The sequence below is a fragment of the Fringilla coelebs genome, assembly GCF_963513975.1.
Source record: "Fringilla coelebs genome assembly, contig: SCAFFOLD_354, whole genome shotgun sequence".
NCBI lineage: Eukaryota > Metazoa > Chordata > Aves > Passeriformes > Fringillidae > Fringilla > Fringilla coelebs.
In genome coordinates, this window is record NW_028167585.1 from 30,001 (window position 1) to 54,343 (window position 24,343).

Consider the following 24,343-nt stretch of genomic DNA (forward strand, 5'->3'; position numbering starts at 1 on the left):
AACTGGGACCTCCCCACCACCCCCAGCTCCCACCACCACCACTTTGGGTGGAACTGGGACCTCCCCACCACCAGTTTGGGTGGGACTGGGACCTCCCCATCACCAGTTTGGGTGGAACTGGGACCTTCCCATCACCAGTTTGGGTGGGACTGGGACCTCCCCACCACCAGTTTGGGTGGAACTGGGACCTCCCCACCACCAGTTTGGGTGGAACTGGGACCTCCCCATCACCCCCAGCTCCCACCATCACCAGTTTGGGTGGGACTGGGACCTCCCCACCACCCCCAGCTCCCACCACCCCCACTTTGGGACCGGTCCTGGTGGGGTGTGGTGTGGTGGGGTGTCAGGACCCTCTCCATCCGGATGTCCCCGTGTGTGCCCCCAGCCCAAGCCGACGCGGGGCCGGATGCGGATCCACTCCCTGGAGAACGTGGACAAGGCCCTGCAGTTCCTCAAGGAGCAGCGCGTCCACCTGGAGAACGTCGGCTCCCACGACATCGTGGACGGCAACCACCGCCTGACCCTCGGCCTCATCTGGACCATCATCCTGCGCTTCCAGGTGCCACCAGGCTCCTCCCCGTGTCCTCCCCTCCTCCTCCTCCTCCTCCAGGTGTGTCCTCAACGTTCCTCCCCCAGATCCAGGTGATCAAGATCAAGACCGAGGACAACCGGGAGACGCGCTCGGCCAAGGACGCGCTGCTGCTCTGGTGCCAGATGAAGACGGCAGGGTGAGGACCTCGGGGGGGGTGGGCGTGGACCCCCTCCCCCAGGAGGTCTGGTGACCCTCGGTGACCCCCGGTGTCCCCCACAGCTACCCTGAGGTCAACATCCAGAACTTCACCACCAGCTGGAGGGACGGCCTGGCCTTCAACGCCCTCATCCACAGGCACCGGTCAGCGCCGGCGGGGTGGACGTGGGAGGGACCTCCTGGATGTTGGGGTCACCTCTGAGGGTTTTGGGGGGAGGGAGGGGGGTCGAGGTGACCGTGTCCACCCCACCCCAGGCCGGATCTCATCGACTTCCACAAGCTGACCAAGTCCAACGCCACCTACAACCTCCAGCAGGCCTTCAACACGGCCGAGCAGCACCTGGGGCTCAGCAAGCTGCTGGACCCTGAGGGTATGGATGGAGTCTGTCCATCTGTCCGTCTGTCCGTCTGTCCATCTCTCCAGCCACGCAGGGTGGGGTTGTCTCCACCCTCCGGTTTCCCACCTCCGCGCGGTTTTTTTGGGAGAGAGGGGTTTTTTTTCTGGGAAGGGTCAGGGTTGATGGATCAGCCCGGCGTTGGTGGGACCATCCCCGGTGGTCCTGGGGTGGAGGTTTTGTGGGTTGGTCCTGACCTTCTGCCCCACCACCAGATGTCAACATGGAGGACCCCGACGAGAAGTCCATCATCACCTACGTGGTGTCCTTCTACCACTACTTCTCCAAGATGAAGGCGCTGGCGGTGGAGGGGAAGCGCATCGGGAAGGTGGGGCGGGACCCCACCCCGGGGGTCTCCATGCCCAGAAACTTGGGGTGTCCATCCCTTGGTCCACCCCACTTCCATGGATGTCCTATCCCTTGGTCCATCCTTTGTCCATCCTTCTGTCCACCCCTTGGTCCACCCCATTGTCCAGGGATGTCCTATCCCTTGATCCATTCCTCTGTCCATCCCTCTGTCCATCCCTTGGTCCACCCCATTGTCCATGGATGTCCCAGCCCTTGGTCCATCCTTTGTCCATCCTTCTGTCCATCCCTCTGTCCATCCTTCTGTCCATCCTTCTGTCCATCCCTCTGTCCATCCCTTTGTCCATCCCTTGTCCATCCCTCTATCCATCCTTCTGTCCATCCCTGTGTCCATCCCTTTGTCCATCCCTTATCCATCCCTTGTCCATCCCTCTATCCATCTTTCTGTCCATCCCTTTGTCCATCCCTCTGTCCATCCCTTTGTCCATCCGTCTATCCATCTTTCTGTCCATCCCTTGTCCATCCCTTGTCCATCTCTTGTCACTCCCTTTGTCCATCCGTCTAATCATCCTTCTGTCCATCCCTTTTCCATCCCTCTGTCCATCCCACTGTCCATCCCACTGTCCATCCCTCTGTCCCCCCCTCCCCACCCACCCACCACCCAAACCACGACCACCCAAACTCCCCGTCCTGGCCGGACCCTGCTGACCCCTCCAGCCCCAGGTGCCTCTCGGGGGGTTCCTGCAGGACCTCCAAGCCCACCCCACCCCCCGGCAGGTGCTGGACCAGGCGATGGAGATCGCGGCCATCACGGCGCGCTACGAGGCGCTGGCGGCCGAGCTGCTGGCCTGGATCCACCACACCATCACCATCATCACCAACCAGAAGTTCGCCAACTCGCTGAGCGGCGTCCAGCAGCAGCTCCAGGCCTTCACCGCCTTCTGCACCCTGGAGAAACCGGTCAAGTGAGCACCTCCTGCTGGGCTGCTGCTGGGGTGGGACCCCACCCTGCTGCTGGTGGTGGGGAGGTCCCAGTTCAACCCAAACTGGGGGCAGTGGGACGTGGGTGGTGGTCATGGTGGTGGTGGGGAGGTCCCAGTTCAACCCAAACTGGGGGCAGTGGGACGTGGGTGGTGGTGGTGATGGTGGTCATGGTCATGGTGGTGTTGAGGAGGAGGTCCCAGACTGGTGGCAGTGGGACATGGGTGGTGATAGTGGTGGTCATGATGGTGGTGGAGAGGTCCCAGTTCAACCCAGACTGGGGGCAGTGGGTGGTGGTGGTGGTCATGGTGGTGGTGGGGAGGTCCCAGTTCTGCCCAAACTGGTGGCAGTGGGTGGTGGTCATGGTCATGGTGGTGGTGGGGAGGTCCCAGTTCCACCCAAACTGGGGGCAGTGGGTGGTGATGGTGGTCATGGTCATGGTGGTGGGGAGGTCACAGTTCAACCCAAACTGGGGGCAGTGGGTGGTGGTCATGGTCATGGTGGTGGTGGTCATGGTCATGGTGGTGTTGAGGAGGTCCCAGTTCAACCCAAACTGGGGGCAGTGGGTGGTGGTCATGGTCATGGTGGTGTTGAGGAGGTCCCAGTTCAACCCAAACTGGTGGCAGTGGGACGTGGGTGGTGGTGGTCATGGTCATGGTGGTGGTGGTCATGGTCATGGTGGTGATGGGGAGGTCCCAGTTCCACCCAAACTGGAGGCAGTGGGACGTGGGTGGTGGTGGTCATGGTCATGGTGGTGTTGAAAAGGTCCCAGTTCCACCCAAACTGGTGGCAGTGGGACCTGGGGGTGGTGGGGGTGATGGTGGTGATGTCCCAGCTCATGATGGTGGTGGTGATGAGGAGGTCCCAGTTCCACCCAGACTGGTGGTGATGGTGGGACCACAGGGATAGTGGTGATGTCCCAGCTCATGGTGGTGGTGATGAGGAGGTCCCAGTTCCACCCAAACTGGTGGCGGTAGAACCAGGGCCGCGGTGGTGATGTCCCAGCTCATGGTGGTGGTGGTGTTGAGGAGGTCCCAGTTCCACCCAAACTGGTGGTGGTGGAACCAGGGCCGTGGTGGTGATGTCCCAGCACATGGTGGTGGTGATGAGGAGGTCCCAGTTCAACCCAGACTGGGGGCAGTGGGATGTCGGTGGTGGTGGTGGTCATGGTGGTGGTGATGAGGAGGTCCCAGTTCCACCCAGACTGGTGGTGATGGTGGGACCGCAGGGATGGTGGTGATGTCCCAGCTCATGGTGGTGGTGATGAGGAGGAGATCCCAGTTCCACCCAGACTGGTCATGGATGGTGCCTGGGGGGTGGTGATGTCCGAGCTCATGGTGGTGGTGATGAGGAGGTCCCAGTTCCACCCAAACTGGTGGCAGTGGGACGTGGGTGGTGGTGGTGGTCATGGTGGTGGTGGTGATGAGGAGGTCCCAGTTCAACCCAAACTGGTGGTGGTGGTAGGGGTGATGGTGGTGATGTCCCAGCTCATGGTGGTGGTGGTGATGAGGAGGTCCCAGTTCCACCCAGACTGGTGGCAGTGGGACATGGGGATTGGTGGTGGTCATGGTGGTGATGAGGAGATCCCAGTTCCACCCAGACTGGTGGTGGTGTAACCAGGACCACGGTGGTGATGTCCCAGCCGGCGCCGGCGGTGACAGGGACCTCCCCACCGCTGCCACCCCCCAGGTTCCAGGAGAAGGGGAACCTCGAGGTGCTGCTCTTCACCATCCAGAGCAAACTGCGGGCCACCAACCGCAAGCTCTACGTGCCCAGCGAGGGCAAGAGCATCTCCGACATCAACAAGGTGAGGACGTGGGGATGGGGTCCCACCACCCCGCTGGGGCTGGGGACCCCCGTGAGCAGCCCGTGTCCGCACCCACCAGGCCTGGACCTGCCTGGAGAAGGCGGAGCACGAGCGGGAGGTGGCCTTGAGGAACGAGCTGATCCGGCAGGAGAAGCTGGAGCTGCTGGCCCAGCGCTTCGACCACAAGGCCGTGATGAGGGAGACGTGGCTCAACGAGAACCAGCGCCTGGTCTCGCAGGTGGGCTGGGCTGGGAGGGGTCACGGGGGGACCTTCGGCTTGGGGTGGGACAATGCCGGGGTGGGGAGCACAGAGTTGGGTGGTGGGACCTCATTTAGGATGGTGGGAGCTCATTGGGGTCCTCCTGGAGCAGGGGAGATGTTTGGACATCTTTGACCTCCGCATTGACCATGGAGAGGGGGTTGGACCTCCTCAATGATCACAGAGAGGAGGTTGGACCTCGTTGATTAGGGTGGACTGGTGGGACCTCCTTGGCCTCCTCATTGACCACAGAGAGGGGGTTGGACCTCCTTGGCCTCCTCCTTGACCATGGATGTCTGGTGGAACCCTCTCAACCTCCTCATTGACCATGGAACCCTCTCAACCTTCTCCTTGTCCATGGAGGGCTGGTGGAACCTTCTCAACCTCCTCATTGACCACGGAGGGCTGGTGGAACCTCCTCAGCCTCCTCCTTGACCGTGGAGGGCTGGTGGAGCCTCCTCCTTGACCACGGAGGTCTTGTGGAACCCTCTTGACCTCCTCATTGACCATGGAGGGCTGGTGGAACCTCCTCAGCCTCCTCATTGACCACAGAGAGGGGGTTGGACCTCCTTGGCCTCCTCATTGACCATGGAGAGGAGGTTGGACCTCCTTGGCCTCCTCATTGATCACAGAGAGGGGGTTGGACCTCCTTGATTAGGGTGGACTGGTGGGACCTCCTTGGCCTCCTCATTGACCATGGAGAGGGGGTTGGACCTCATTGGCCTCTTTATGGACTGTGGAGAGGGGGTTGGACCTCCTTGGCCTCCTCATTGACCATGGAGGGCTGGTGGAACCTCCTTGGCCTCCTCATTGACTGTGGAGGGCTGGTGGAACCTCCTCAACCTTCTCATTGACCATGGAGAGGGGGTTGGACCTCCTTGATTAGGGTGGACTGGTGGGACCTCCTTGGCCTCCTCATTGATCACGGAGAGGGGGTTGGACGTCATTGGCCTCCTCATTGACTGTGGGGAGGGGGTTGGACGTCCCTGACCTCCTCATTGACCATGGAGGGCTGGTGGAACCTCCTCGACCTTCTCATTGACCAGGGAGAGGAGGTTGGACCTCCTTGGCCTCCTCCTTGACCATGAAGGGCTGGTGGAACCTCCTCAGCCTCCTCATTGACCATGAAGGGCTGGTGGAACCTTCTCAACCTCCTCATTGACCATGGAGAGGGGGTTGGACCTCCTTGGCCTCCTCATTGACCACGGAGGGCTGGTGGAACCTCCTCAACCTCCTCATTGACCATGGAGAGGAGGTTGGACCTCATTGGGCTCCTCTTTGACCATGGAGAGGAGGTTGGACCTCATTGGCTCCTCCTTGACCATGGATGTCTGGTGGAACCTCCTCGACCTCCTCCTTGAGGACCCCACCCCTCTCCATCTCCCTCCCCTCCAGGACAACTTCGGCTACGACCTGCCGGCGGTGGAGGCGGCCATGAAGAAGCACGAGGCCATCGAGGCCGACATCTCCTCGTACCAGGAGCGCATCCAGGTGGTGGTGGAGCTGGCCCTGGAGATGGAGTCCGAGGGCTACTACGACACGCGGCGCATCGGCGCCCAGAAGGACAACATCCTGCGCCAGTGGGCGCTGCTGACCGAGCTGGTGCGCGCCCGCCGCGCCCGCCTGGAGCAGAACCTGGCCCTGCAGAAGATCTTCCAGGAGATGGTCTACATGATCGACTGGATGGAGGAGATGCAGGTTGGAGGGGGGACGGGGCCGCGGAGAAGATTCGGCGGCGGCGCGGCGCGGTCCCGGCGGCGGCGCGGCGCAGTCCCGGCGGCGGCACGGCGCGGTCCCGGTGGCGCCGGGTGACGCCGTTTTCGGTTCTTCTCCAGGTTCTTCTGGTCTCCAAGGATTTGGGGAAGCATCTGCTGGAGGTTGAGGATCTCCTGCAGAAGCACGGGCTGCTGGAGGCCGACATCTCGGCCCAGACCGAGCGCGTCCAGGCCCTCAACGCTGCCGCGCTCAAGTTCTCGGAGCTGGAGGGTAACGGGGCCACCGGGGGGGTGACGTGGGGACGGGGAGGTGTTTGGCCTTGGGAAGGGCCAACCGAGGTCTTGGTGGACCATGGGAGGGTCAGGCGAGGTCTTGATGGACCATGGGAGGGTTGGCAAGGTCTTGATGGACCATAGGAGGGTCAATCATGGTTTAGGTGGACCATGGGCGGGTCAGTCGTGGTCTTGATGGACCATGGAAGGGTTGGCCAAGGTCTTGATGGACCATGGGAGGATCAGGAAAGGTTTTGGTGGGTCATGGAAAGGTCAGCCAAGGTCTTGATGGACCATGGGAGGGTCAGGCAAGGTCTTGATGGACCATGGGAGGGTTGGCCAAGGTCTTGATGGACCATGGGAGGGTTGGCCAAGGTCTTGATGGACCATGGGAGGGTCAGGCAAGGTTTTGATGGACCATGGAAGGGTTGGCCAAGGTCTTGATGGACCATGGGAGGGTCAGGCAAGGTCTTGATGGACCATGGGAGGGTCAGGCAAGGTCTTGATGGACCATGGAAGGGTTGGCCAAGGTCTTGATGGACCATGGAAGGGTTGGCCAAGGTCTTGATGGACCATGGGAGGGTCAATCATGGTCTTGATGGACCATGGGAGGGTCAATCATGGTCTTGATGGACCATGGAAGGGTTGGCCAAGGTCTTGATGGACCATGGAAGGGTTGGCCAAGGTCTTGATGGACCATGGAAGGGTTGGCCAAGGTCTTGATGGACCATGGAAGGGTTGGCCAAGGTCTTGATGGACCATGGGAGGGTCAGGCAAGGTTTTGATGGACCATGGGAGGGTCAGGCAAGGACTTGATGGACCATGGGAGGGTTGGCCAAGGTCTTGATGGACCATGGGAGGGTTGGCCAAGGTCTTGATGGACCATGGAAGGGTCAGGCAAGGTCTTGATGGACCATGGGAGGGTCAGTTGGGGTTTTGATGGACCATGGGAGGGTTGGCCAAGGTCTTGATGGACCATGAGAGGGTTGGCCAAGGTCTTGATGCACCATGGGAGGGTCAGCCGAGGTCTTGATGGACTATGGGAGGGTCAGGCAAGGTTTTGATGGACCATGGGAGGGTCAATCATGGTCTTGATGGACCATGGAAGGGCCAACCGAGGTCTTGGTGCACCATGGGAGGGTCAGTCGTGGTTTTGGTGGGACATGGGAGGGCCAACCGAGGTCTTGGTGGACCATGGGAGGGTCAGTCAAGGTCTTGATGGACCATGGGAGGGTTGGCCAAGGTCTTGATGGACCATGGAAGGGTTGGCCAAGGTCTTGATGAACCATGGGAGGGTCAGTTGGGGTTTTGATGGACCTTGGAAGGGTTGGCCAAGGTTTTGATGGACCATGGGAGGGTTGGCCAAGGTCTTGATGGACCATGGGAGGGTCAGGCAAGGTCTTGATGGACCATGGAAAGGTCAGCCAAGGTTTTGGTTGGTCATGGAAAGGTCAGCCAAGGTTTTGTTGGACGATGAAAGGTTCAATCCACGGTCTTGGTGGCCCTTGGAAAGGTTGACCCAAGGTTTTGGTAGATCATGGAAGGGTCAACCCAAGGTCTTGGTAGATCATGGAAGGGTCAACCCAAGGTCCTGGTGGACCCTGGACCCTAAGGTCCTCATGGGCCACCTGCAAGAGTCCCCACAGAACCCACGAGGTTGGAAAAACCCTCTGAGATCTTTGAGTCCAACCTAGGACCAGGGTGCCATGTCCAATCCTTCCTTGGACACCTCCATGGCCACCCCCTGCCCCCGTCTAAGCCCCTTCTCCTGGCCCAGGCTACCAACCCTGCGACCCCCAGATCATCTGCAACCGCGTCAACCACGTCCAGACGTGCCTGGAGGAGCTGGAGGAGCTGGCGGCCAAGAGGAGGAAGGAGCTGGAGGACTCCCGCCAGCTCTGGACCTTCTTCCAGGAGATGGAGGAGGCCGAGGCCTGGATCCGCGAGAAGGAGAAGATCCTGGCGGCCAAGACCTGCGGCCGCGACCTCAGCAGCGTCGTCACCTTGACCAACAAGCACAAGACCATGCTGGGCGAGCTGGGCAACCGCCGGGCGCTGCTGCACCAGACCATGAAGAAAGGCGAGAAGATCCTGGCCAAGAAATCCTTCAGCTCCGTGGGCATCCAGGAGAAGATGCGAGAAGTCTGCTTGAGGTGGAAGAAGCTGGAGGAGATCACGGGGCTCCACCAGCAGCGCTTGGAGGACGCCCTGAACTTCTTCCAGTTCAGCGCCGAGACGGACGACCTGGTGGCCTGGCTGCAGGACGCGTACCGCATCGTGTCCAGCGACGACTTCGGCCACGACGACTACTCCAGCCAGGCCCTGCTGCGCAAGCACCGCGCCGTGGTGGACGAGGTGGAGAAGCACCGCGCCGCCGTGCTGTCCCTGCGCAAGCAGCTGGCCCTGCTGGCCCCCGACCACCGGCAGGGCGTGGACGTGCAGATCCGCGTGGTGGAGGTGGAGCAGCTCTACGGGGAGGTGGCCGAGGTGGCCGTGCTGAGGACGCAGTGGCTGCAGGACGCGCTGGCCGTCTACCGCATGTTCAGCGAGGTGCACGCCTGCGAGGTGTGGGTGGACGAGAAGGAGCAGTGGTTGGAGAAGATGGAGGTGCCCGAGGAGCTGGATGAGGTCGAGGTGGTGCAGCACAGGTGGGGTGGGGTGGGGTTGGGGTGGGGTTGGGGACATTGGGGTTCTCAGTGCCGTGGTGGATCTCCCCGTGTCTGTCTGCTCAGGTTTGAGAGCCTGGACCAGGAGATGAACAGCGTCATGGGGCGCATCCTGGACGTCAACCAGGTGGTGCAGCAGCTGGTGGACGGTGGCCACCCCAGCTCAGACGAGGTCCGGTCCTGCCAGGACCACCTCAACAGCCGGTACGGGCGTGGGGGGCACCCAAGGGGACCTTGACCTTCTGGGGGTCTCTGTGGCTGGGTTGGAGACTCTAAACCTGTGGGTCTGCAGTGGTGGGATGTCCCTGTGGGGTGCAGGTGTCCAGGAATGGGGTCCCGAAATGATCCCAACCTTCTTGAGGTCTCCTTGGTGTGTGGGGCTGTCTGGAGACCCCCCCCAACCTGTAGGTCTTTAGTGGTGGGACGTCCCCATGGGGTCCACTTCCACAGGACAATGGTCCAAGCCCATCCTGGGGGTCCTGAAATGATCCCAACCTTCTTGAGGTCTCCTTGGTGGGGGCAGCTTTGTGTGGGGCTGTCTGGAGACCCCCCAACCTGTGGGTCTGCAGTGATGGGACGTCCCTGTGGGGTGCAGGTGTCCAGGAATGGGGTCCTGAAATGATCCCAACCTTCTGGAGGTCTCCTTGGTGTGGGGAGCTTTGTGTGACCCCTAACCTGTGGGTCCTCAGTGGTGGGATGTCCCTGTGGGGTGCAGGTGTCCAGGCCACCATTCCAGCCCATCCTGGGGGTCCTGAAATGATCCCAACCTTCTGGAGGTCTCCTTGGTGTGGGGAGCTTTGTGTGACCCCCAACCTGTGGGTCTGCAGTGGTGGGACGTCCCCATGGGTTCCACCTCTCCAGGACAATGGTCCAAGCCCATCCTGGGGGTCCTGAAATGATCCCAACCTTCTGGAGGTCTCCTTGGTGTGTGGGGCTGTCTGGAGACCCCCCAACCTGTGGGTCTGCAGTGGTGGGACGTCCCTGTGGGGTGCAGGTGTCCAGGAATGGGGTCCTGAAATGATCCCAACCTTCTGGAGGTCTCCTTGGTGTGTGGGGCTGTCTGGAGACCCCCCAACCTGTGGGTCTGCAGTGGTGGGACGTCCCCATGGGGTCCAGGTCTCCAGGACAATGGTCCAAGCCCATCCTGGGGGTCCTGAAATGATCCCAACCTTCTGGAGGTCTCCTTGGTGTGGGGAGCTTTGTGTGACCCCCAACCTGTGGGTCTGCAGTGGTGGGACGTCCCCATGGGTTCCACCTCTCCAGGACAATGATCCAAGCCCATCCTGGGGGTCCTGAAATGATCCCAACCTTCTTGACGTCTCCTTGATGGGGGGAGCTGTCTGGAGACCCCCCAACCTGTGGGTCCTCAGTGGGGGGATGTCCCCATGGGGTCCAGGTCTCCAGGACAATGGTTCAAGCCCATCCTGGGGGTCCTGAAATGATCCCAACCTTCTTGAGGTCTCCTTTGTGGGGGCAGCTTTGTGTGGGGCTGTCTGGAGACCCCCAACCTGTGGGTCTGCAGTGGTGGGACGTCCCCATGGGGTCCAGGTCTCCAGGCCACCATTCCAGCCCATCCTGGGGGTCCTGAAATGATCCCAACCTTCTGGAGCTCTCCTTGGTGTGTGGGGAGCTTTGTGTGACCCCCAACCTGTGGGTCTGCAGTGGTGTGGGGATCCAGGTCTCCAGGCCACCATTCCAACCCACCCAAGGGTGATTTCTGATCCTGGTGGGCTCCATCCCACCTCAGGGGTGGGGGTCTCACCCCTCTCCCACCCCACCCCCAGCTGGAACCGTGTGGTGGAGCTGGTGGAGAGCAAGAAGAGCCAGCTCAGCTCCGTGCTGAAGATCCAGAACTTCCTGCTGGAGTGCGGCGAGATGAAGGCGCAGGTGCGGGAGAAGAGGAAAGCCATCGAGGCCACCCGCTCGGGCGGCGGCGACCTGGGCGGGGTGCTGGCCCTGCAGCGCCGCCTCTCCACCATGGAGGCCGCCCTGGTGGCGCTGGAGCCGCGGCTGGTGGAGCTGCAGCGCGAGGGCGAGGCCCTGGCCGCCGCGCACCCCGGCCGCGCCCTGGAGATCCTGCTGCCCTTCGAGGAGATCAGCCAGGAGTGGGACGAGCTCAAGAGGGCCCTGCAGGGCTGCGAGGACACCCTGACGGTGGCGGGGCGTCTCCAGCAGTTCATCCAGGACCTGGACAACTTCTTGGGGTGGTTGGTGAAGACCCAAGCGGCCGTGGGGTGCGAGGAGGTGCCCGAGAGCTTGGCCGAGGCCGAGAGGATGCTGAACGTGCACGTGGCCCTCAAGGAGGAGATCAACGGCTACGAGGAGGACTACGCCAAGATCCAGGCGGCCAGCGAGCTGCTGGCCCTGGAGGAGATGGAGGTGCCCTACCTGTCCCTCCAGCAGTGGCTGCAGAAGTTGGAGGCGGGCTGGGGGAAGCTCCTGCAGAGCTGGGAGATGAGGAGGGAGGTGCTGGTGCAGTCCCACGTCTTCCACCTCTTCCTGAGGGACGTGCAGCAGTGCCAGAACAGCCTCTACAACCAGGTGGGGGAGGGGGAGGTGGTGGGAGGGGGTGGGAGAAGGTCTGGGGTGGTGGAGGGGGTGGGTGGGGGATGGGGGGGATGGGTGGGAGAAGGTCTGGGGTGGTGGAGATGGTGGGTGGGGGATGGGGGGGATGGTTCAGAGAAGGTCCTGGTTGGTGGAGATGGTGGATGGGGGATGGGGGGGATGGGTGGGAGAAGGTCTGGGGTGGTGGAGATGGTGGGTGGGGGATGGGGGGGATGGTTCAGAGGAGGTCTGGGGTGGTGGAGGTGGGGGGTGGGGGATGGGGATGATGGGTGGGAGAAGGTCTGGGGTGGTGGAGGGGGTGGGTGGGGGATGATGATGATGGTTGGAAGGTCCTGGTTGGTGGAGATGGTGGGTGGGTGATGATGATGATGGTTGGAAGGTCCTGGTTGGTGAAGATGATGGATGGGGGATGGGGATGATGGTTCAGAGAAGGTCTGGGGTGGTGGAGGTGGGGGGTGGGGGATGGGGGGGATGGGTGGGAGAAGGTCTGGGGTGGTGGAGAGGGTGGGTGGGGGATGGGGGGGATGGGTGGGAGAAGGTCTGGGGTGGTGGAGGTGGTGGGTGGGGGATGGGGGGGATGGTTCAGAGGAGGTCTGGGGTGGTGGAGATGGTGGGTGGGTGATGATGATGATGGTTCAGAGAAGGTCCTGGTTGGTGGAGATGATGGGTGGGGGATGATGATGATGGTTCAGAGAAGGTCTGGGGTGGTGGAGATGGTGGGTGGGAGATGGGGATGATGGTTAGAAGGTCCTGGTTGGTGGAATGATGGATGGGTGATGATGATGATGGTTAGAAGGTCCTGGTTGGTGGAGATGGTGGATGGATGATGATGATGATGGTTCAGAGAAGGTCCTGGTTGGTGGAGATGGTGGTTGGGTGATGAACACCATGGTTAGAAGGTCCTGGTTGGTGGAGATGGTGGGTGGGTGATGATGATGATGGTTCAGAGAAGGTCCTGGTTGATGGAGATGGTGGGTGGGTGATGGGGATGATGGTTGGAAGGTCCTGGTTGGTGGAGATGGTGGGTGGGTGATGATGATGATGGGTGGAAGGTCCTGGTTGGTGGAGATGGTGGGTGGGTGATGATGATGATGGTTAGAAGGTCCTGGTTGGTGGAGATGGTGGGTGGGGGATGGGGGGGATGGGTGGGAGAAGGTCTGGGGTGGTGGAGGTGGTGGGTGGGGGATGGGGGGGATGGTTCAGAGGAGGTCTGGGGTGATGGAGATGGTGGATGGGTGATGATGATGATGGTTGGAAGGTCTGGGGTGGTGGAGATGGTGGGTGGGGGATGATGATGATGGTTCAGAGAAGGTCCTGGTTGGTGGAATGATGGATGGGTGATGAACACCATGGTTAGAAGGTCCTGGTTGGTGGAGATGGTGGGTGGGTGATGGGGATGATGATGGTTCAGAGAAGGTCTGGGGTGGTGGAGATGGTGGATGGGGGATTGGGATGATGGGTGGGAGAAGGTCCTGGTTGATGGAGATGGTGGATGGATGATGATGATGATGGTTCAGAGAAGGTCCTGGTTGGTGGAGATGGTGGATGGGTGATGAACACCATGGTTGGAAGGTCCTGGTTGATGGAGATGGTGGATGGGTGATGATGATGATGGTTAGAAGGTCCTGGTTGATGGAGATGGTGGGTGGGTGATGATGATGATGGGTGGGAGAAGGTCTGGGGTGGTGAAGATGATGGGTGGGTGATGATGATGATGGTTCAGAGAAGGTCCTGGTTGGTGGAGATGGTGGGTGGGTGATGATGATGATGGTTCAGAGAAGGTCCTGGTTGGTGGAGATGGTGGGTGGGTGATGATGATGATGGTTCAGAGAAGGTCCTGGTTGGTGAAGATGATGGATGGGTGATGGGGATGATGGTTCAGAGAAGGTCTGGGGTGGTGGAGATGGTGGGTGGGGGATTGGGATGATGGGTGGTGGAAGGTCCTGGTTGGTGCATTTGGGTGGTGGAAGGTCCTGATTGAAGGATTTGGGTACTGGAAGGTCCTGGTTGATGGATTTTGGTGGGATCAGCTCCTGGTGGATGGATTTGGGTGCTGGCAGCTCCCTTGGGTGGATTTGGGTGCTGGCAGCTCCTGGTGGGTGGATTTGGGTGCTGGAAGGTCCTGGAGGATGGATTGGGGTGGGAGCAGCTACTGGTGGATGGATTTGGGTGGGATCAGCTCCTGGAGGGTGGATTTGGGTGCTGGCAGCTCCTGCTTGATGGATTTGGGTGCTGGCAGCTCCTGGTGGGTGGATTTGGGTGCTGGCAGCTCCTGGTTGATGGATTTGGGTGATGGCAGCTCCTGGAGGGTGGATTTGGGTGGGAGCAGCTCCTGATTGAAGGATTTGGGTGCTGGAATGTCCTGATTGAAGGATTTGGGTGGGATCAGCTCCTGGTTGATGGATTTGGGTGGGAGCAGCTCCTGGTTGATGGATTTGGGTGGGATCAGCTCCTGGAGGGTGGATTTGGGTGGGATCAGCTCCTGGTGGGTGGATTTGGGTGGGATCAGCTCCTGATTGATGAATTTGGGTGGGATCAGCTCCTGGTTGATGGATTTGGGTGGGATCAGCTCCTTGTAGATGGATTTGGGTGGGATCAGCTCCTGGAGGGTGGATTTGGGTGGGAGCAGCTCCTTGTAGATGAATTTGGGTGGGATCAGCTCCTGGTTGATGGATTTGGGTGGGATCAGCTCCTGATTGATGAATTTGGGTGGGATCAGCTCCTGGTTGATGGATTTGGGTGGGATCAGCTCCTGGTGGGTGGATTTGGGTGGGATCAGCTCCTTGTAGATGGATTTGGGTGGGATCAGCTCCTGATTGATGGATTTGGGTGCTGGCAGGTCCTGGTGGGTGGATTTGGGTGGGATCAGCTCCTGGTGGGTGGATTTGGGTGGGATCAGCTCCTGGTTGATGAATTTGGGTGGGATCAGCTCCTGGTGGATGGATTTGGGTGCTGTCAGCTCCTGATTGATGGATTTGGGTGCTGGCAGCTCCTGGTGGGTAGATTTGGGTGCTGGCAGCTCCTGGAGGGTGGATTTAGGTCCTGGCAGCTCCTGCTGCAGCCCCCCTGTCACTGAGTCCCCCACCCCCCGGTCACGTCCCATCTCACCTCCCCCCCACCCCTCCAGGAGACCACCCTGGCCCAGGCCGAGCTGCCAGACTCGGTGGAGGGGGTGAGGAAGGCCCTGAAGAGGCACCAGGATTTCTGCACCACGCTGGAGCTGGGCCTGCAGAAGGTGCAGCTGGTGCTGCAGGCCGGCGAGAGCCTCCGGCGGCAGCGCAACCTGCACGGCGAGCGCGTGGCGCAGGCCATGCAGGGGCTCCGCGACAGGTGGGTGCCCTCCCTCCCTGGAGACCCCCTCCAGGAGTTCCTAGGAACCCAAAACAACAGCCAGGATCTGTCAAAGTTCCGTGCAGGGTCATAAAATTCCACCCAGGAACCGTCAAAATTCCGTGCAGGATCACAAAACTCCATCCCAGGGCCACAAAATTCCATCCAGGACCTCAAAATTCCACCCAGGACCCATCAAAATTCCATGCAGGGTCACAAAATTCCACCCAGGACCTCAAAATTCCATCCAGAATCCCAAAACTCCACCCAGAAACCCCAAAATTTCATCCAGGAACCCAAAACTCCAGCCAGGACCCGTCAAAGTTCCATCCAGGGTCACAAAACTCCACCCAGGACCTCAAAATTCCACCCAGGACCCATCAAAATTCCATCCAGGGTCACAAAATTCCAGCCAGGACCCGTCAAAATTCCACCCAGGGCCACAAAACTCCACCCCTGACTCCCAAACTTCATCCAGGACCTCAAAATTCCACCCAGAGCCCAAAACTCCACCCAGGACCCGTCAAAATTCCATCCAGGACCTCAAAATTCCTCCCAGGAACCCAAAACTCCACCCAGGACCCGTCAAAATTCCATCCAGGAACCACAAACTCCACCCAGGACCCGTCAAAGTTCCATCCAGGGTCACAAAACTCCACCCAGGACCTCAAAATTCCATCCAGGGCCCCAAAACTCCACCCAGAAACCCCAAAATTTCATCCATAATTCCCAAAATTCCATGCAGGGTCACAAAATTCCATCCAGGACCCGTCAAAGTTCCATGCAGGGCCACAAAATTCCACCCAGGACTTCAAAACTCCACCCAGAAACCCAAAACTCCAGCCAGGACCCGTCAAAATTCCATCCAGGGTCAGAAAATTCCAGCCAGGACCCATCAAAGTTCCATGCAGGGTCACAAAATTCCAGCCAGGACCCATCAAAATTCCATCCAGGGCTCCAAACTCCACCCAGGACCCATCAAAGTTCCATCCAGGGTCACAAAACTCCACCCAGGACCTCAAAATTCCATCCAGGGCTCCAAAACTCCACCCAGAAACCCCAAAATTTCATCCAGGAACCCAAAACTCCAGCCAGGACCCATCAAAATTCCATGTAGGACCCATCAAAATTCTTCCTAGGAACCCAAAATTCCACCCAGGACCCATCAAAGTTCCATGCAGGGTCACAAAATTCCAGCCAGGACCCATCAAAATTCCATCCAGGAACCCAAAACTCCACCCAGGATCCATCAAAGTTCCATCCAGGGCCACAAAACTCCGTGCAGGACCCATCAAAATTCCACCCAGGACTTCAAAACTCCACCCAAGAACCCCAAAACTCCATTCAGAACCCATCAAAATTCCATCCAGGGTCACAAAATTCCATCCAGGGCCCCAAAACTTCACCCAGAAACGCCAAAATTTCATCCAGGAACCCAAAACTCGACCCAGGACCCATCAAAGTTCCATCCAGGGTCACAAAATTCCATCCAGGACCTCAAAATTCCATCCAGGGCCCCAAAACTCCACCCAGAAACCCCAAAATTTCATCCAGGAACCCAAAACTCCACCCAGGACCCGTCAAAGTTCCATGCAGGGTCATAAAATTTCAGCCAGGACCCATCAAGATTCCATCCAGGGTCACAAAATTCCACCCAGGAACCCAAAACTCCACCCAGGACCCATCAAAATTCCATCCAAGGCCACAAAATTCCATCCAGGACCCGTCAAAATTCCAGCCAGGGCCCCAAAATTTCATCCAGGAACCCAAAACTCCACCCAGGACCCGTCAAAGTTCCATCCAGGGCCACAAAATTCCATCCAGGACCCGTCAAAATTCCAGCCAGGGCCCCAAAATTCCACCCAGGAACCCAAAACTCCACCCAGGACCCGTCAAAGTTCCATGCAGGGTCATAAAATTTCAGCCAGGACCCATCAAAATTCCACCCAGGACTTCAAAACTCCACCCAGAAACCCAAAAGTCCACCCAGGACCCGTCAAAGTTCCATGCAGGATCACAAAATTCCAGCCAGGATCCGTCAAAGTTCCATCCAGGGTCACAAAATTCCAGCCAGAAACCCCAAAATTTCATCCATAATTCCCAAAATTCCAGCCAGGAACCCCAAAATTCCACCTTGAACCCCAAAACTCTGCCCAGGAACCCCAAAATTCCATCCAGAATTCCCAAAATTCCACCCTGAACCCCAAAATTCCATCCAGAAACCCCAAAATTCCACCCAGAACCCCCAAAATTCCACCCTGAACCCCAAAACTGCACCCAGAAACCCCAAAATTTCATCCAGAAACCCCAAAACTCCACCCAGAAACCCCAAAATTCAACCCAGAATTCCCAAAATTTCATCCAGAATTCCCAAAATTCCACCCAGAAACCCCAAAATTCCATCCAGAATTCCCAAAATTCCACCCTGAACCCCCAAAATTCCATCCAGAATTCCCAAAATTCCACCCTGAACCCCCAAAATTCCATCCAGAATTCCCAAAATTCCACCCAGAAACCCCAAAACTCCACCCAGAACCCATCAAAAATCCATTCAGGGCCCCAAAACTCCACCCAGGAACCCCAAAATTCCACCTTGAACCCCAAAACTCTGCCCAGGAACCCCAAAATTCCATCCAGAATTCCCAAAACTCCACCCAGAAACCCCAAAATTCCATCCAGAATTCCCAAAACTCCACCCTGAACCCCCAAAATTCCATCCAGAATTCCCAAAACTCCACCCAGAAACCCCAAAATTTCATCCAGAATTCCCAAAATTCTACCCTGAACCCCAAAATTCCATCCAGAATTCCGAAAATTTCATCCAGAATTCCCAAAATTCCACCCTGAACCCCAAAATTCCACCCAGAATTCCCAAAATTCCACCCAGAAACCCCCAAATTCCATCCAGAATTCCCAAAATTCCACCTTGAACCCCAAAACTCCACCCAGAACCCCCCAAATTCCATCCAGAATTCCCAAAATTCCTCCCAGGAACCCCAAAATTCCACCCAGAAACCCCAAAATTCCACCCAGGGCCACAAAACTCCACGCAGAAACCCCAAAATTCCATCCAGAATTCCCAAAACTCCACCCAGAATTCCCAAAATTTCATCCAGAATTCCCAAAATTCCACCCAGAAACCCCAAAATTCCACCCAGAATTCCCAAAATTCCACCTTGAACCCCAAAATTCCATCCAGAATTCCCAAAATTCCATCCAGAAACCCCAAAATTCCACCCAGAAACCCAAAAATTCCATCCAGAATTCCCAAAATTCCATCCAGAACCCCCAAAATTTCATCCAGAATTCCCAAAATTCCATCCAGAATTCCCAAAATTCCACCCTGAACCCCCAAAATTCCACCCAGAACCCCCAAAATTTCATCCAGAATTCCCAAAATTCCACCCAGGAACCCCAAAATTCCACCCAGAATTCCCAAAATTCCATCCAGAATTCCCAAAATTCCACCCTGAACCCCCAAAATTCCTCCCAGAACCCCCAAAATTCCATCCAGAATTCCCAAAATTCCACCCTGAACCCCCAAAATTCCATCCAGAATTCCCAAAATTCCACCTTGAACCCCAAAATTCCACCCTGAACCCCAAAATTCCATCCAGAATTCCCAAAATTCCTCCCAGGGCCCCCAAAGCTGACGGGACCTCGTGCCTCAGTTTCCCCTCCCAGGGGAGGGTTAATGAGGGGTCAGTTAGGGGTTAATGAAGACTTAATTGGGGGTCAATCAGGGGTTAATTAGGGGTTAATGAGGAGTTAATTAGGGGCCAATCAAGGCTCATTGGGGTCACGCTAATTAGGAGATAAGGGGAGGTTGGGGGGGGGTTAACGAGGGGCAATTAGGGGTCAATCAAGGTTAATTAGGGGTTAATGAAGAGTTAATTAGGGGTCAATCAGGGGTTAATTAGGGGTCAATGAAGAGTTAATTAGGGGCCAATCAAGGTTAATTAGGGGTCACCCTAATTAGGAGCCAACGCAACCTCGAGGGGAGGTTCGGGGGTTAACGAGGGGTCAGTTAGGGGTTAATGAGGAGTTAATTGGGGTCAATCAAGGTTAATTAGGGGTTAATGAGGAGTTAATTAGGGGTCAATCAGGGGTTAATTAGGGGTCAATCAAGGCTAATTAGGGTCTCCCTCATTAGGAGCCAACGGAACCTTCCGAGGGGTCAATTAAGGGTTAATGAAGAGTTAATTGGGGTCAATCAGGGGTTAATTAGGGGTCAATGAGGAGTTAATTAGAGCCAATCAAGGCTAATTAGTCTCCCTCATTAGGAGCCAGCGGAACCTTCCGAGGGGTCAATTAAGGGTTAATGAAGAGTTAATTGGGGTCAATCAAGGTTAATTAGGGGTCAATGAAGAGTCAATTAGGGGCCAATCAAGGCTAATTAGGGTCAGGAACCTCGAGGGGAGGTTCGGGGGTTAATGAGAGGTCAATTAGGGGTTAATGAAGAGTTAATTGGGGTCAATGAGGAGTTAATTAGGGGTCAATGAGGAGTTAATTAGTGGCCAATCAAGGCTAATTAGTCTCCTTCATTAGGAGCCAGCGGAACCATCGGGGGGTTAACGAGGGGCAATTAGGGGTTAATGAAGAGTTAATTGGGCTCAATGAGGAGTTAATTAGGGGTCAATGAAGAGTTAATTGGGGTCAATCAAGGTTAATTAGGGGTCACCCTCATTAGGAGCCAACGTGCCTCAGTTTCCCCTCCGTCGCGGGTTTAATGAGGGGTCAGTTAGGGGTTAATGAAGAGTTAATTAGGGGTCAATCAGGGGTTAATTAGGGGTCAATGAAGAGTTAATTAGGGGTCAATCAGGGGTTAATTAGGGGTTAATGAAGAGTTAATTAGGGGTCAATCAGGGGTTAATTAGGGGTCAATGAGGAGTTAATTAGGGGCCAATCAGGGGTTAATTAGGGGTCAATGAAGAGTTAATTAGGGGCCAATCAAGGTTAATTAGGGGTCACCCTCGAGGGGAGGTTCGGGGGGGTTAATGAGGGGCAATTAGTGGTTAATGAAGAGTTAATTAGGGTCAATCAAGGTTAATTAGGGGTCAATGAGGAGTTAATTAGGGGCCAATCAAGGCTAATTAGTCTCCCTCATTAGGAGCCAGCGGAACCTCGAGGGGAGGTTCAGGGGTTAACGAGGGGTCAGTTAGGGGTTAATGAAGACTTAATTGGGGTCAATCAAGGTTAATTAGGGGTCAATGGGGAGTTAATTAGTGGCCAATCAAGGCTAATTAGCCTCCCTCATTAGGAGCCAGCGGAACCATCGGGGGGTTAACGAGGGGCAATTAGGGGTTAATGAAGAGTTAATTAGGGGTCAATGAAGAGTTAATTAGGGGTCAATCAGGGGTTAATTTGGGGTCAATGAAGAGTCAATTAGGGGCCAATCAGGGGTTAATTAGGAGTTAATGAAGAGTTAATTAGGGGCCAATCAAGGCTAATTAGGGTCTCCCTCATTAGGAGCTCGAGGGGAGGTTTGGGGGGTTAATGAGGGGTCAGTTAGGGGTTAATGAAGAGTTAATTAGGGGTCAATCAGGGGTTAATTAGGGGTCAATGAGGAGTTAATTAGGGGCCAATCAGGGGTTAATTAGGGGGTCACCCTAATCAGTGGCCAACGTGCCTCAGTTTCCCCTCCTATGGGGTTAATGAGGGGCAATTAGGGGTTAATGAAGAGTTAATTGGGGGTCAATCAAGGTTAATTAGGGGTCAATGAGGAGTTAATTAGGGGCCAATCAAGGTTAATTAGGGGTCAATGAGGAGTTAATTAGGGGTCAATCAAGGTTAATTAGGGGTCAATGAGGAGTTAATTAGGGGTCAATGAGGAGTTAATTAGAGCCAATCAAGGCTAATTAGCCTCCCTCATTAGGAGCCAGCGGAACCTTCCGAGGGGTCAATTAAGGGTCAATGAGGAGTTAATTAGGGGTCAATGAGGAGTTAATTAGGGCCAATCAAGGCTAATTAGTCTCTCCCTCATTAGGAGCCAGCGGAACCATCGGGGGGTTAACGAGGGGCAATTAGGGGTTAATGAAGAGTTAATTGGGGTCAATGAGGAGTTAATTAGGGGCTAATCAAGGTTAATTAGGGGTCAATGAGGAGTTAATTAGGCCCCAATCAGGGCTAATTAGCCTCCCTCGTTAGGAGCCAGCGGAACCAGCAGCTGGCCCAGGAGTGGACGCGGCGGCTCCAGAACCACCTGGAGCTCCAGCGGTTCCTGCAGGACTGCCGGGAGGTGAGACCCCCTGAGACCCCTCCCCAAATTGTGGGAGACCCCTGAGACCCCCCCTGAGACCCCTCCCCAAATTAGGGGAGACCCCCCCCGAGACCCCCCCTGAGACCCCTCCCCAAATTAGGGGAGACCCCCCCCGAGACCCCCCCTGAGACCCCTCCCCAAATTAGGGGAGACCCCTGAGACCCCCCCTGAGACCCCTCCCCAAATTAGGGGAGACCCCTGAGACCCCCCTGAGACCCCTCCCCAAATTAGGGGAGACCCCAGAGACCCCTCCCCAAATTGTGAGAGACCCCCCCCCGAGACCCCTCCCCAAATTGTGGGAGACCCCCGAGACCCCTCCCCAAATTCTGAGAGACCCCAAAATCATCTGAGACCCCTCCCCAAATTATGGGAGACCCCTGAGACCCCTCCCCAAATTAGGGGAGACCCCCAGAGACCCCTCCCCAAATTCTGAGAGACCCCAAAATCATCTGAGACCCCTCCCCAAATTATGGGAGACCCCTGAGACCCCTCCCCAAATTAGGGGAGACCCCCAGAGACCCCTCCCCAAATTCTGAGAGACCCCAAAATCATCTGAGACCCCTCCCCAAATTATGGGAGACCCCCGAGACCCCTCCCCAAATTAGGGGAGACCCCCAGAGACCCCTCCCCAAATTCTGAGAGACCCCAAAATCATCTGAGACCCCTCCCCAAATTATGGGAGACCCCTGAGACCCCTCCCCAAATTAGGGGAGACCCCCAGAGACCCCTCCCCAAATTATGGGAGACCCCCAGAGACCCCTCCCCAAATTATGGGAGACCCCAAATCTGAGACCCCCCCCCTGAGACCCCTCCCCAAATTATGGGAGACCCCCAGAGACCCCTCCCCAAATTATGGGAGACCCCCAAATCTGAGACCCCCCCCCAGAGACCCCTCCCCAAATTATGGGAGACCCCCGAATCTGAGACCCCCCCCAGAGACCCCTCCCCAAATTATGGGAGACCCCAAATCTGAGACCCCCCCCTGAGACCCCTCCCCAAATTATGGGAGACCCCCCCTGAGACCCCTCCCCAAATTATGGGAGACCCCAAATCTGAGACCTCCCCCAGAGACCCCTCCCCAAATTATGGGAGACCCCAAATCTGAGACCCCCCCCAGAGACCCCTCCCCAAATTATGGGAGACCCCCCCTGAGACCCCTCCCCAAATTATGGGAGACCCCAAATCTGAGACCCCCCCCAGAGACCCCTCCCCAAATTATGGGAGACCCCAAATCTGAGACCCCCCCCAGAGACCCCTCCCCAAATTATGGGAGACCCCCCCTGAGACCCCTCCCCAAATTGTGGGAGACCCCAAAATCTGAGAGCCCCCCCGAGACCCCTCCCCAAATTATGGGAGACCCCCGAATCTGAGACCCCCCCCAGAGACCCCTCCCCAAATTATGGGAGACCCCAAATCTGAGACCCCCCCCCCGAGACCCCTCCCCAAATTATGGGAGACCCCAAATCTGAGACCTCCCCCAGAGACCCCTCCCCAAATTATGGGAGACCCCAAATCTGAGACCCCCCCCAGAGACCCCTCCCGAAATTGTGAGAGACCCCCCAGACCCCTCCCCAAATTATGGGAGACCCCCGAGACCCCTCCCCAAATTATGGGAGACCCCAAAATCATCTGAGACCCCTCCCCAAATTCTGAGAGCCCCCAAAATCATCTGAGACCCTCCCTAAAATCTGAGACCCCTCCCCAAAATCTGAGACCCCCCAAAATCATCTGAGACCCGCCCAAATTCTGAGACCCCTCCCCAAATCTGAGACCCCAAATCAATCACCCCAAACTCGTCCCCCCATGGATTTGGGGTTGGGTTGGGGGTCTCCAAGACCCTCAGGGTTCCTCAAGGTGTCCCCCCATGGATTTGGGGTTGGGTTTGGGGTCTCCAGGACCCTCGGGGGTCCTCAAGGTGTCCCTCATGGATTTGGGGGATTTGGGGTCGGGTTTGGGGGTCTCCAGGACCCTCAGGGTTCCTCAAGGTGTCCCCCCATGGATTTGGGGTCAGATTGGGGGTCCCCAAGACCCTCAGGGTTCCTCAAGATGACCCCCCATGGATTTGGGGTCGGATTTGGGGGTCTCCAAGACCCTCAGGGTTCCCCAAGATGTTCCTCAAAGATGTCCCACGTGAATTTGGGGTCGGATTTGGGGGTCCCCAAGACCCTCGAGGGTCCTCAAAGATGTCCCCCATGGATTTGGGGTTGGGTTTGGGGGTCCCCAAGACCCTCAGGGTTCCTACCTCAAAGATCTCCCCCCATGGATTTGGGGTCGGGTTTGGGGTCGGATTGGGGGTCCCCAAGACCCTCAGGGTTCCTCAAGATGACCCCCCATGGATTTGGGGTCGGGTTTGGGGGTCTCCAGGACCCTCAGGGTTCCCCAAGATGTTCCTCAAAGATGTCCCACGTGAATTTGGGGTCGGATTTGGGGGTCCCCAAGACCCTCGGGGTTCCTCCCTCAAAGATGTCACCCCATGGATTTGGGGTCAGATTTGGGGTCAGATTGGGGGTCCCTAAGACCCTTAGGATTCCTTAAGGTGTCCCCCCATGGATTTGGGGTTGGGTTTGGGGGTCCCCAAGACCCTCAGGGTTCCCCAAGATGTCCCCCCATGGATTTGGGGTCGGGTTTGGGGTCAGATTGGGGGTCCCCAAGACCCTCAGGGTTCCTCAAAGATGTCCTCATGGATTTGGGGTCGGATTTGGGGGTCTCCAGGACCCTCAGGGTTCCCCAAGATGTTCCTCAAGGTGTCCCCCCATGGATTTGGGGTCGGATTTGGGGGTCCCCAAGACCCTCAAGGTTCCTCAAGATGTCCCCCCATGGATTTGGGGTTGGGTTTGGGGGTCCCCAAGACCCTCAGGGTTCCCCAAGATGTCCCCCCATGGATTTGGGGTTGGGTTTGGGGGTCCCCAAGACCCTCAGGGTTCCCCAAGGTGTCCCCCCATGGATTTGGGGTCGGATTTGGGGGTCCCAGGACCCTCGAGGTTCCTCAAGGTGTCCCCCCATGGATTTGGGGGATTTGGGGTCAGATTTGGGGGTCTC

At 57.3% G+C, this 24,343-nt stretch overlaps 1 protein-coding gene across 1 annotated transcript in view; it reads left to right on the forward strand.

Moving 5' to 3' along the window:
- Positions 1-21,328, forward strand: part of SPTBN4 (spectrin beta, non-erythrocytic 4) — a gene marked incomplete at both ends in the record, with an annotated part of 26,590 nt that extends 5,262 nt beyond the window's left edge. The window contains 15 exons of the mRNA XM_084227245.1: positions 386-559; positions 637-728; positions 812-892; positions 1,004-1,119; positions 1,359-1,471; positions 2,227-2,414; positions 4,120-4,237; positions 4,317-4,475; positions 5,892-6,194; positions 6,332-6,482; positions 8,262-9,132; positions 9,217-9,354; positions 10,935-11,691; positions 14,843-15,045; positions 21,193-21,328. Of these exons, the coding sequence (XP_084083371.1) occupies positions 386-559; positions 637-728; positions 812-892; positions 1,004-1,119; positions 1,359-1,471; positions 2,227-2,414; positions 4,120-4,237; positions 4,317-4,475; positions 5,892-6,194; positions 6,332-6,482; positions 8,262-9,132; positions 9,217-9,354; positions 10,935-11,691; positions 14,843-15,045; positions 21,193-21,328 (3,600 nt within the window). The remainder of the gene's footprint in view (positions 1-385; positions 560-636; positions 729-811; positions 893-1,003; positions 1,120-1,358; positions 1,472-2,226; positions 2,415-4,119; positions 4,238-4,316; positions 4,476-5,891; positions 6,195-6,331; positions 6,483-8,261; positions 9,133-9,216; positions 9,355-10,934; positions 11,692-14,842; positions 15,046-21,192) is intronic.
- Positions 21,329-24,343: the final 3,015 nt, after the last annotated feature.